The 13,821-nt window shown below is 41.9% G+C and overlaps 1 protein-coding gene across 8 annotated transcripts in view; it reads left to right on the top strand.

Moving 5' to 3' along the window:
* The window catches only part of FNDC7 (fibronectin type III domain containing 7), a 36,772-nt gene that overhangs the window by 9,833 nt on the left and 13,118 nt on the right, over positions 1-13,821 (top strand). For all 8 annotated transcript variants that reach the window (XR_014242316.1, XR_014242317.1, XM_082384237.1 and 5 more), the window contains exons 2-9: positions 381-399; positions 4,583-4,837; positions 5,973-6,233; positions 8,386-8,643; positions 9,272-9,526; positions 11,173-11,430; positions 12,007-12,261; positions 13,556-13,810. Coding sequence is in view for 6 of the 8 variants with exons in the window: in XM_082384237.1 (XP_082240363.1) it covers positions 381-399; positions 4,583-4,837; positions 5,973-6,233; positions 8,386-8,643; positions 9,272-9,526; positions 11,173-11,430; positions 12,007-12,261; positions 13,556-13,810 (1,816 nt within the window). In the remaining 2 variants the exon portion in view is untranslated. The remainder of the gene's footprint in view (positions 1-380; positions 400-4,582; positions 4,838-5,972; positions 6,234-8,385; positions 8,644-9,271; positions 9,527-11,172; positions 11,431-12,006; positions 12,262-13,555; positions 13,811-13,821) is intronic.

Here is a 13,821-nt window from a genome sequence, read left to right as displayed (position 1 = left end):
ATTGTATATGTTTGTGTGTTTGAAATTTAATGCAATTTACTAGTGAAAGAAAACAAGAATATCATTATGTTTTAAGAACAAAGATTTCTGAAAAATCCATCAGCAGCTACTGACTTAGTTCAATAGGCAGATTCAGGGAGAGAAATGAAACAGTAATGTGATCTGTCTCCATCCTCTCAATTTCATTTAGGATTGCTTTGTGGTAGATTTGAGTGTTGGGAAATAATTTGTGCAAATAAATACTGTGTGTGGATTGGAATATTGCTCACATTTTGTATAAACATGTTGTGCTAAGTATATTACTGCTCTGATTTAGGTTTTACATTTCCCCAAATGGTGTTTTTCTTTATGGTTCTAATATTCTAAACTTTCCTTTTCAGGTTGCTTCAACAAAAACAGGTAACATTCTCTGAAATGCAAGTTTACCCTCCCCATATTTGATTTTTTTTTCCATTTTTTTGAGATATGTCAGAGCACACCGTTCTTTTTTTTTTCTTTCTTTTTAATTTTATTTATTTATGGCTGTGTTGGGTCTTCGTTTCTGTGCGAGGGCTTTCTCTAGTTGCGGCAAGCGGGGGCCACCCTTCATCGCGGTGCGCGGGCCTCTCACTGTCGCGGCCTCTCCCGTTGCGGAGCACAGGCTCCAGACGCGCAGGCTCAGTAATTGTGGCTCACGGGCCTAGTTGCTCCGCGGCATGTGGGATCTTCCCAGACCAGGGCTCGAACCCGTGTCACCTGTATTGGCAGGCAGATTCTCAACCACTGTGCCACTAGGGAAGCCCCCCATATTTGATTTTAATTTCCATTGTTAATTCCTGGGCTACCCTGAAATATAAAGGCTATACCAGGAAAAATATTCAACATTTTCTGAGCACTCACACTGTAAGTGTAACTGGTAAGACAAATACATGTATCAAAATTTAAAGATACATCCTCATAAGATATTCTTCTTGAGTACTGAGATGTATAGAGTCATGCAGTCATAGATTTTTCTCAAACACGGTTAACCATTAGTAAAGTATTACAATGATCATCATTCCAGTCAAAGAAACAAAATTTTAGTGAAGAGCCTAATTTATATAACTTTTCTTATTTGTCTTCTAAGGAATTAGAGGAGAAAACTAGAAACAGTTTTGATCAAAATTCTCTAATAAAAGATGCTCTAATAAAAGATTCTCTAATAAAAAGATTAGATTCTCTAATAAAAAAGGTTTTATACTTCTAATATTGCATCCTTAAAATATAGACAATGAAAACCCAGAGCTGGAAAAAGGCTTTCTTTTAAGAGATTTTATCACCATTTTTCTTGAATAAATGACTGAAGGCAAGGATAATTTCTCTACAGGCCTCTCCTGGTTCATGCATTCTAGAAATTTAAGTCCCTAGAATGGAAACTTATGTTCGATGGAATTTAGATGATCTGAAGGAACCATATAATATCAATTATATCACCAATAAACTCTCTTAGTAATTCAGCACAAATAAGAACAAATTTTATTTCTTATTTTGTATATACCACAGAAAAGGAAATATAAATAAGGCAATTAAAATGTTTGATATAGATTTTTGGCTGAGCCATAAAATCCGTGCTATACAATAGGTTTTTAAAAATTATTATTTCACGCTTTATTCTTACTCACTTATTCTTGAGACACCTTCAGGATTGACCAGGAAGCTGTGAGAAGGACTATTTGGCCATAAACAAAGTGATTTTTAAAAAATCAATGGCCCTTCGATTGGACAAAATCTAGTTCTGCTGTCTCTTAGAGGGTCCCAGGACCACAGGACACACTGAGCCCTCAGAACGGGCCTCTTTTTAGTCCCACGTTATCCACACTATTTGAGAGAAAGAATGGGGCAGACTGGATATACTGGTGATGCTGTTAATTGATTCATTCTGTCTTTTCAATAGATGTGATGTGTTTTATCGATACTGTATAGGAGGTTTCATTTGGGGTGTGTGTATTCTGATTCTTTTTGGGCTCTGGCATCGGCTGTTTATCTGTGTCTGGCCACTGGGGCCACATGGGCTAATTTAGATCTCTGAGTTGGTAGAATGCACAGATGCTGTGACTCAAAGGGTTTCATTTTTGACTAATCAGAGTGGTTGATTGCAAATCTAGGGAATAAATTTTTCTCTTTCATCAGTGCGGTTAGCGGGCCAAATACAGAACAAAGAAAGAGTGAAGAACCGCTGCTGATTTATGGAGACTTACATGTCCTGCTCAGTCTTCTCATCTCTTTAAGGGAAACATAGTACAGAGGTGTTGATCTTCTTTCATTGCTGTTACTGGTCAGATCCTGCTCTAGAACCATGTGTAAACAGGCAATCTGTCTCTCCAGCCTGTGCTTACCCCAGAGTCTCCATAATCCCACCTTCCCTGGCAGCACCCCCTCCATGGCAGTGCCACGCAGCCTGGCTTTTCCAAACCCCAAAATTGCTCGTCCTGGTTCACACACACACACATACACACACACACACACACACACACACACTAACCCTTCCTACCTTTCAATGTGCCCTTATATTCACTATTTTACTTAATCTTTACCATCTTAAGATGTAAGTATTTTACATTTCAAAGTAAACTCAAAGATGTAAGAATTATTAATATTCCATATACTCAAGGAAGAAAACTGAGACTAGAAGAGGTTAAATCACTTGTACGTGTTCATAGACAGAAGTAAATGGCAGAGCCAGGGCTCAAGCCCAGCATTCTGAAATCCAAATCCTTTGCTATTTTCCCATCATGAAACCCCGCATTTCATCCTGCTGATACTGGCTTCATGTACTACTATGCTTGGCAAATGTGCCCCTCCCAGCTCAATTCAATACAACAAATTTTGTGGAGTCCTCAGGCCCCTTGACAGGCCTGTGGGGAGATAGCCGGTGCCATGCCAGCCTTTTAGATGCCTTTCAAGCCACTCCGTGAAGGCACTGTCACAACAATGTCTAGTTTGGTTGTCATTTGTCCAGGAAATTAGTCCATTCCAATGAGCAGGACTGGCTAACTGGAGATAAGATGAACAATGGGGACAAAGGAAGCAGCAGGGATTGAGAGACACCGCAAAGTTAGAGGAAAGAAGGCATTAACAGAGAACAAATAACTGGGCGAGCAGAAAAGAGATGAGTGTGTAGGAGGGATAAATGTGAGACCCCTGCGGGGGCTTTCTATCCTACAACAGGGAGGGGACATAGGCGCTTCCCGCAGAGTCAGCTTCTGCTGGCAAATGGCTAAGATGAGCCCCTGCAACTTTTCCCCAGCATTTATAACCATCATAGTTTTCTTTTGATGGCAAAGGAGACAGTCCTGGGTGATATTGAAGGAACGTCTGGCCAGTGCACAGTGGACTCTTTGTTCATTCTTGCAGCATGGTTATTTCTGAGATGCTGCCAAAGCCAACTTTCTGGGCTGTGGGTACAGAAAGAGAAGTTGTCTGTATCACGCACATGGGGTTTTGCAGGTTGGGGTCTGTTGGAGGGAGGGAGTTGATACTGACAAATCACACATTTGGACAGTATTTACTCTTTGCCTCTTTGCCCTAGAGTTTTGTTTTGCACTTTAGTTTTGAATTTGGCATATAGTGATTTTACCCAGCAAATGCAGTACTTTAAATATAAAAGACCAATTGCCAGCTTCAAACCTAAAACCCAGATATTTTTGTTTGACCTTTTCTTCTACTTGGACCTCCTACACCCAGGGCATTTTTGAGTCCGTGGAGTTTTGCAGAGTAGTAAATCTGATTACCATGTTGTATCTTCTACCCCATGCCCAAAGTATAGGAATGCCTTGTGTAAACTCATGACATAAGCATTCACGGCCTCCTGGCAAACCATGGCCAGGCCCAGGTGAGGAGGGACCCTGGCATCTCATTCTTAGGCTGGGGCAGATGTTTTGATAGAGAAGGAGAGAATAAAGTTTATTTTTATTTTATATAGAAGAATCTGAAAATTGTTACACTCTGATAATATTAAAGACAGTACGCTCAATTATGAAGCAAAGAACTCAATTCTCCCCCTTCCTCCATTAGATTAAATGCCACTTGGAAAATGTGCAAAGTGCATGAGTGGAAATCACAGCCTCGACAGAGGTGGGAGATGGAGGTGGACCCTTGCTGGAGACGGAGTCGCATAGAGGTGGGGCAGGAAGGGGAGACCCAAGACAAAGCATGCCGGGGGATTCACAGGACGCCAGACTGGAGTAGCCTCCAGAATGGAAGCCCTCAGTTACTCTCTCCCTCCCCTCAGAGTTCTTCTCCCAAATCACTCCCTACTCTTAGTTAACTCTTTTAAAAGTACAAAAAGTGCAAATTATCCGAGAGGCAACTGGGAAAAACCTCTTGGAAGTCCCATTCCTGAATGGGAGGTTTGAGCTTTCTTGCTCTCTTCTGGAGAGTAGCTTTGCCTTTCTTTTCCTCTGTTTTTTTGTTTGTTTGTTTGTTTGTTTCTTGATCTGGAAAATAAGGGCAAGGTTTATGTCTGAAGGATGACATGAGAATGACTTAGTTTGAAAGTAAAATGATGAAAGAAGTAATCCTTACAGGTACCCTAGCTAATGTACACCTTCAAAATCTCTTTCAGCTCCCAAAATACCCACTATTGATCAGGCGTATTCAAAAATCAGCAACAGTATCACTGTGGAATGGGCTACAGTGCCAGGGGCCACCGGTTACCTCCTCACGGCCAGAGATGGGAACACTGTCATTGAAACCGTGGTGGCCAATTCCCCAGGCACTGTGACGGGCCTGAAGGCTGCAACCTTGTACCAAATCACCATCAGATCCATCAGTCCTGCTGGGAGAAGCCAGGCATCGCCTCCAAAACAGGCAAAGACAGGTAGCTGGATGCTCATCCTCTGTTGAGCAATTGCTTGTGACCTGGATCAATTACACTGAGGATGCAAATGCATGATGTAATTTTGTATCATGTGAATGTCTATGATTCAAGGCTCAGAAGTGAAAGCCACCAAGTGACTTTTTTTTGGGAATTCACATGTCTGTGGAGGAGGTGGTATGTAAATTCCAGATGCTTTGGAAAATAAAACCCATTTCTGGGCATCTTTAAAAGCATCCGTGCTTTCAAATCTCTGAAAAAGGGATTTCTGTTTCATTTTGTTTGTTTGTTTGTTTTATAAATGTATTTATTTATTTTTGGCTGCATTGAGTCTTTGTTGCTGCACGCGGGCTTTCTCTAGTTGTGGAGAGCAGGGGCTACTCTTCGTTGTGGTGCGCAGGCTTCTCATTGAGGTGGCTTCTCTTTGCAGAGCATGGGCACTAGCGTGTGTGAGCTTCAGTAGTTGTGGCACACGGTCTCAGTAGTTGTGGCTCGCGGGCTCTAGAGTGCAGGCTCAGTAGTTGTGGAGCATGGGCTTAGTTGCTCCGCAGCATGTGGGATCTTCCCGGACCAGGGATCAAACCCGTGTCCCCTGAATTGGCAGGCGGATTCTCAACCACTGTGCCATCAGGGAAGCCCAGGGATTTCTGTTTTTAACCTCAATTATCAATAAAACCATGTGGAATAAAGAACACATAGAAGAGATTTTGCTGCACTTTGACTTGTTTGAAATAAAACCATTTAGAGTTTGTCATCAGCATGACTTAAATTGATTTGATAAAGTTGTACCTCGGCATATTTCTGAAAGGTTGCGTTCAAGTTAAAATAGTATAAACTATCATTCCCCCCATTGATTTATATTATGATTACAGGGAGGTTTTATCTAATTTCTTACCAACTTCCAGTTGAAGGTATGCCTAATATTAGAATTTCTCTGTTCCCCCTTCCTCTGCTGAGTCATCTGTAATTAATACACATTTAAATAACAATTGTTTAATGGAACTCTGCCATGAATCCTATTGCAAAGCAAATAATTTTTTCATAATATGGATAATCAACCTCAAATTACTATTCCTAAATTTGAATTAGCCTCTCTTGCACTTTCATAACACAAATGCACAGGTTTTTGTCTTTGTAGTGCTGGCTGCACCAATTCTACAAGTAAGCTCTCCAAGTCCAGACTCTATTCTTGTGCAGTGGAAAAGCGTATATATGGCAACTGGATTTTCTGTGTCCATTATGCGAGCTAATGGTTTGGGGAGAATATGGAAAGAGAATACCACCAACACCTCCTTGACATTCACCAGTTTAGATGCTGGGACTCTCTACACCATAAAGGCCTATGCGTGGAATGCCAGCGGAACACCTGGGGATGACTCCACCTGCAATCAGAGAACAGGTAAGGACTTCGCAGCTCAGTCCCAACCTTCTCCTTTTTGATTAGTGAGAAGGGCTGTGCATTGCAGTCACTGAGAGCAGCGTTAAGTGATAAGTACAGAGCAGCTGGCAGCAGCTATTTAAATTGATTATGAGCTTATTTATAGTGTCCTGATAATTCCTCCTCGGTGGTTTAAATGCTTATGGCACGTGTAAAGAAATGCTGCTCAGGGCTTCCCTGGAGGTACAGTGGTTGGGAATCTGCTTGCCAATGCAGGGGACACGGGTTCGAGCCCTGGTCTGGGAAGATCCCACATGCCGCGGAGCAACTAGGTTCGTGAGCCACAACTACTGAGCCTGCGCGTCTGGAGCCTGTGCTCTGCAACAAGAGAGGCCGCGACAGTGAGAGGCCCGCGCACCACGATGAAGAGTGGCCCCCACTCACCACAACTAGAGAAAGCCTTCGCACAGAAACAAAGACGCAACACAGCCAAAAATAAATAAATTAATAAGCTAATTAATTTAAAAACAAAAACAAAAAAGGCAGATGCTTGCTTAAAAAAAAAAAAAAAAAGAAAGAAATGCTGCTCAGAGTGCACAGAGCATGGCACCACCCCCCCAGAGCCAACTTATTTTCAGCTTATATGTTCAATATCACACAGCAGGAGATAATTCTTATTAGGTTTACCAGTCACCTCTTGTCCCTTCATAGGTTCAGACCAAGAGTAGAGACAAAAAGAACTGAGCCAAACAAGAATTTATTCAGCAGACATTTAATGAGTGTGTCCCAACTTTCAGCTGGCATTGCTCTAGAAGCACAGCAACAAACAAAACAAACTTCCTGTTATGGCACTTTGTGCCGTGGTGGGAATCCATATTTCAGATATATTTCCCAAAGTCCTCAGTTTGGGCCTGAGGTCAACGAGGGGTTTCCCACCACCTCTCCTCCAGCTGTAGGCTGAGAAGCTGATGCATCGTGTGTGTTCTCACAATCCCCATTGCAGGGATACCTGACCAGGGCGTCCTACTGCGTGATAACTAGATGCCCAAACTGAGCTGCTGCTCTGAGCCAAAAGAACGAGATGGAGAGAGAGGGAAGAAGAGAGATTTTTTCCTTCTCTTGAGGCAGAGTGAGTCATCCTCTGACAATATGGTCTAGTAGATGCCGGACTCACCAACCAGATTAGCTGTTTCATCTCTTGGGGAGGACCAAGGAGAAAGTGGAAAGAAACCAGAAATGTTCTCTCCAACAGTTCCTACTTTGGAGGGGAGTGGAAGCCTCATTGTCTATAGGCCAAAGCAGAACTGTAGGGAGAAGTGAAGGGTTTGCCTTTTATATTACTTTTCCAGGTAGAAATCAGAGCAAGGTGGCCCTAAGGTGATTCATGATGGGCCTGGTGAGTCAGGATGTCTGTAACAAACCAGTCTCTCTGGGCCTCTTCCAAGGCATTCACTCATTCTTTCTCTCCACAAACATTTATTGAGGGCCTCAAGCTTTTTTAGGAGGATAAGCCTGAGGAAAGGAGGGCATATTTCTAAGACTGCAGAGGAAATCGTTTTGGAGATGCTAAAAAACTGCCTTCCTGTGTGACCATCACACTTGATACTTTCCTTCTTTCCCTTTGATTTAGAATAGAAAGTCTCTTCTGTAAACAGCTGTGACCTAAAAGCTCTTACATGTCTTAGCATGTGTCAAAAGTAAAGAAGGAATGTTGTTGAAACTAATCTGTTTAACTTCATCAATCTACAATAGAATATTTGACCTACCACTTGATAATATACCCACATGGCCCTCTTAGCCCTTCACATTTATAACTTCATTTAATTATTTCTATCACTTATCAAATTGTGCATTCACTCATTCATTCATTCAAAATGTTTATTTAGCACCTATATGTGCTAGGATCTATTTTACAGATGAGAAAAATAAATAAATAACAAAAAGATTAAATAACATGGCCAAAGTCATATAGCTAGTTATGAGTTTGCATAGTTAATGGGAGATGTGTTACCAGTTCTCAGGTACCCTAAATCCCAATTTTATGCTTTGTACACTTGCAAGTATCATGTGATTGGAGTACCCCATCCTCCAAGCTCTGCAATATTGTTAGGCCAAATCTTACTTGGGTTCTTGAGGTTACTGCAAAAATCTTAATTGTTCCTCAAAAATGTAGGTCCTCGTGCTCCTGCCAACATTCAAGTCTCTTTTGATAGTGGTTCTCTGAAGGCATCTGTTTCATGGGCACCGACAGAAGGAGCTTTCAACTATACCGTGATGGCTTTGAGTGACTCTTCCAGGCTGAGCTGTAGTACGACTTTCAGTTCCTGCACCATCTCCCCTCTCCAGTGTGGAACCAAGTACCTGATTTCAGTTTTAGCAACTAATGATGCCGGATCTAGCAGATCAATTTCAGCAGTGACCCTGAAAACTGGTATGTAAACAAGAGTGAGACCACTGGGGGGTTGGCAAGCCAAAGTGACTACCATTAGGGAAACAAATAATCACATGACAGTGTTCCAGAACACTCTAGAACAAGCAAAAATGAAGGCCTGGTCTAAATGAAAGTGTTGAGTTGGACATTCTGATGAGTTTGAATAATGTTGATAGTGAAACCAGATCTCGTGCATTGGAAAAAACACTGAAATTTAGGAAACCTGGTTCCTATTCCAGATCTTTCACTAATTAGTTTATTTTCTTTTGCATTTGTAAAGTTGTAAATATTCTAGGACCCAGTTTGAGTGATACACAACTCTAGCTGTGCAGTACAGATAGTGGTCTCTTATTTACATCGTGTTTCACAGACCTAGGCCTGGTGGGAGCTATCTTTTTAAGATAAAGATGGAATGTCTATAGTTTGGAATATGTGTTTAGATATCTTCCCACTTTCATTCTCATCAAAGAGACAAAGAGATACATATGTGGAGGTCTACGCTTCAATTTAGAAATATCTGTGTGTTTTGGGGATGAGAACTAACATTTAGTGAAGAGCTACTATGCAAAGATGCAAAGAAAATCTCTTGCAGTACTCTCACAACTGTTAATTATTTATCATTTCCTAGTTGCTTGTGCACCTGGAAGGGTGACAATCCAAGAAGATCCCCCTGGCCACCTGTCTGTGGCTTGGTCCAATGTGCATCTGGGTGATTACTATGTGGCCTTTGTGAAGAGTGACGATGGCTTGGAAGTACACTGCAACACCTCCTTCACCCAGTGCAATTTCTTATCTGAGTGTGGCTTCACTTACTTTATTAGTGTTTTTGCCTATAACAAGGCAGGACAGAGTCCTTTGGGTGATGTGTTTAATTATACCACAGGTGAGTTGCACTTGATGCTTGTAAAGGGAGTTGAGTTCTGAGTTCACTAAACTCAGCAGCAGAATGGATCATCCATTGCACTTATTGACTTACCTAGACCACCTGGGAGCCATTCTAGGGCCAAGAATGGAAAGTGAATCTCTTCTTTCACATTCTTTCCAGACTAGGGAATTTGGACTTCGTGGACTCAGGCTTAACAAGAATGCAAGGTTTAGGAGTGAAAAGAAGGGAAAGAGTGTTGTTATTCAAGCTTGCTCTGAAAAGTTGAACCCTCCACCAAGATCTACTCAGTGTTCAGGCCTGTGCTGGAAGCTGAAGGGGAGGTGATCCTTAGGTCTCAGAGTTCACTCTTTCCCCAAGCCCAGAAAACAGGGATGCAATGGCAAAGATTCTACATGGTGTGGAGGGCTTTGGAGTAGGACACCTGGGTTTAAGTCCTAACTTGACCACCAACTCATTTGCAAAATGGGAATAATGATGTCTACCTTGCTAAGTTCCTTAGTATCTGCTATTGCAAAATGGGACAAATAATAATGAGAACATGAATATGAAAAGGTCTTTGTATGTGAGAAAAGCACAATGCAAATATTTTTATTAACATCATTATTATTGTTACTATTATTCTCCACTAGGCTTGGGTCTTCAAAGGGCAGGGATTGTATTTTATTTATCTCTTCATCCTGAATGCTTATCATAGTATGACTGGCATATGGGAGATGTTCGATTTTAAAAGAATGAATGGAGTGAGTGACAAAATTAATTAACTATATTTACAAACAAGAATACTATAATATAATTATATAAATAACAATACATTTTTAATATTTATGTATTTATTTGGTTGCGCCTGGTCTTAGTTGCAGCAGGCGGGCTCCTTAGTTGTGGCATGTGAACTCTTAGTTGTGACATTCTTGTGGGATCTAGTTCCCTGACCAGGGATCGAACCTAGGCCCCTACATTTTTACCAAGATGAAGGAATCAAATAATTGGTGCCTTTGGAATTTAGAGTCAGAGGCTATCAATAAGGTCTCAAGAGCACAGGAGGGTCTTCCGGAGGGAGTGGCCTTGAACTGGATCTTTAAGGATGGATGGAATGTAGGTGGGGCAAGAGCATTCCAGAGAAACCCCATGTGAGTTAGACACTTGTCAGAATTTGTCTGTGAGGTAGTGTAGGGCCTCTTCTAAAATCTACTAATACAATGCTTCTTCCCCTCCTCCGCCCCCTAGTTTTATCTAGTTTAGTGTCTGGAAAGACTGATAGGATCTAAAGTTAAACTAAACATGATTTTGTCAGGCAGAAGAAGGGAACCGCATTCCAGTAGCGTGAACACAATCTTTGAGGCATAGGGAAATAAAAGCACGTGTGGGAATTGAGGGGTCTGGTGAGGCAGGGGATGCGGGAGGGGCAGCTGGACATATCGACTGGGTAGAGCTTGTAATAACCTTGCATGTCATGCATAGAGAATTTACCCTCTACGTAGTGGGTGTTAGGCCAGGATTGGAGCTGGACAGACCTGTAGGAGATTGTTGCAGTGACTTAGGAGGGTAGTGCAGAGGCTCTGGGCACGGAGACGCCAGGACTCAAGGCCACTCTGACAGCATGGCTCCTGCACTGACCTCCGCTCTCTCTCTGCTCCTGCTCTCAGCTCCCTGTTGTCCTGGTGACATTAACCCTGTGTTGGTGTCCAGTGACAGAGTAGAGATCGTCTGGTCTCCCGTCCGTGGTGCCGAACTTTATGAAACCAAGGCTGTAGATGGGTTCAGCGTGGTTGAGTGCAATGACACTGTTCCGGCTTGCACCCTTTCTGCTCTAGAGTGTGACACCAAGTACAACATCACGGTGTATTCCTTCAGTGAAGTCCGGGGCAGCAATACGTCATGTGCTTCCCGATTTATAACCACAGGTATGATACAGCAAAGATTTCATTCACTGATGTCTGAATGGCTCCCCCCAGCTATGTCCCTCAGGAAGGGCATTCGGCAAAAAATGGTAAAAAGGCTAACTGCCAGTAGCCACCCTGTTGTGGTGACCCTGAGAGCCCCTGTCTTACTAAGGAGAGGCAGAAGAGGAGGTGGAAGAGGGAAAGAGGACAAAAAGGAAATAGGAGACCATGGGGAGAGTGGAAGGTTTTGCTAGTGATTACCTAGCCATTCACTTCCTCCTACCTTTGGGGCACCTGTCTGTATTCACACCATGAAGGTTAAGACCACAAATGTTTGTCCTAATTACTTTCGCTTTTGGAGTTCAAATGGCTCCTTAACATTTTCCAATTAGTCCGACGCTATGGGAACCCAATACCATACATCAATGTCAACAAGGTTTCCACACAAAAGTTCTATGAATTTGCCCTACATGCATGGTATGGTCGAAAGTAATGATCTCATTTTGGGGGGGGGGGGGGAAGGTCAGTTTTAGACCAAATGGCACGTGTGATATTTTTGATTCTGACTGTTTCCATTCATAATCTAAAATCTCTCAGCTCCTTGCAGTCCTGAAATCAAAAATGTTTCGAAGGATGCCTTTTCCATGATTAACGTGTACTGGCGATCCACTAACGATGAGGCCACTTACACGGTGACTGCCCAGGGAGAGAAAGGGCTGCACCGGTGCAGCAGCACGGGAGAGTCCTGCACCTTGTGGGGCTTGCCCTGCGGCTCAGTGTTCTCCGTCACCGCTGTGGCTGAAACACCAGCAGGACGGAGCCTGCCCAGCTACAGTGTGCCCTTAGAAACGGGTATGTAGCAACCACAGCCTGAACCTCAACTTCAATGGGGTCCTTAGGAATTGTTTTAGGACACGAACTTTCTTATTTGATTCACCCTAAGTGTGATAGAAATACCTTAAACTCAGAGAGGGCTTTCAAAGAGCCCCAGTCTTAGAAAACTTTCACACACGTTCTGTAAAAGTATCATCTGAAGGCTCTAATATATTCAAATACCAACATCAAAGGAGGAATACATTGACTCTGCAAAAACATTTATTTGAATTCGTATTCCCCCATGACACAGTCTACCAAAACAACTAACAAGTGGCCAAATGAGCTAGTTTATTATTTATTTCTTTGGTTCAGCCCTTTCGAATCTTTCTCTAAAAAATGCTTTCTGAGTTTCAGTTTCCTAATTGCTAGAAGGGGATAATGGCTTTATCGGGTGGCTGTGAATATTACGTTATTTATGCTGCAGAGCACTTAGCGTGCCTGATGCACAGTAAGAGCTTGATAAACGAAAGCTGTTATTGCTTCATAGCATTGTGTGTGAATGAAATTTAGCAAATTACTTAAAGCCTTTGGACATTATTTTCTCTTATATACAACGATAGATGGCACTTTAGATAAGTTGAAACGTAAAGAGCGGCAGAATAGAGACAATGCCAAATACGCAAGAAGATTCCAGATATTCTATATCCTGTATAATGGATCTTTGAAAAGTTGAGAATTGGTTGTGGTACTCTTAGGTGGCTAAGAATATTTTGAGCGTTTATATCAGCTGTGTACTATGAAATGCATGAGAAAGGCAAAATACATTTCATTGCAAATGTAAGATATATTGGGAGAAAAGGTGAATGCAACCATTGCTTTAAAATTTGCAATTGGAATTGTTAAAGTTGGAGAACAACAAAGGGTTTCTCAATTATTCTGAAAAAAATTGGGGAGAATCTCACATTACCCATAGCCAGTTGTTGCACTGCATTCTTGGGGAAAGCACCTGCTATATACAGTGATGTTAAATAACGTATCAGACGGAATGAGATTTTACTTAACAAAAGAAAATTTTTAAAGTTTTTTTTAATTTATCTTTTTATTGAAGTATAGTTGATGTACAATGTCATAGAAGTTGCAATATAGTGATTCACAATTTTTAAAGGTTATATTCCATTTACAGTTATTAAGGACATTTTGATTAACAGTTGAAGGTTTGAGAAATTTAGGATATTGAATGAAACACAGGCAAAATACCATACTTGATTAGTTTTCACAAATAACCCTCATTGGAAATAAATCCCCAATGTTTTCTCTTTCCTCATTTAAGTGCCGTGCTGTCCATCCAGTCTGACAGTAACTCAGATCACACAATCGGTGATCAACGTGAGCTGGACTGTTGGGACCGGCGCCCAAACCTATGTGACAGTTCTGGAGTCACACACTGGACAGTCTAAGTGTCACACCCGTCAAAACCACTGCCTCCTGGGATGCATCACATGCGGCATCAATTACACAGTGGCATTAAAAGCAATTAGTGCCACTGGGCTGACTGCGGACTGTGGCTACCAAAGTTATTCCTCGAGTAAGTGAATT

This window comes from Balaenoptera borealis (genome assembly GCF_965194805.1).
Source record: "Balaenoptera borealis genome assembly, chromosome: 1".
In the NCBI taxonomy this organism is placed as follows: Eukaryota; Metazoa; Chordata; class Mammalia; order Artiodactyla; family Balaenopteridae; genus Balaenoptera; species Balaenoptera borealis.
This window is presented reverse-complemented; position numbering and strand designations above follow the sequence as displayed.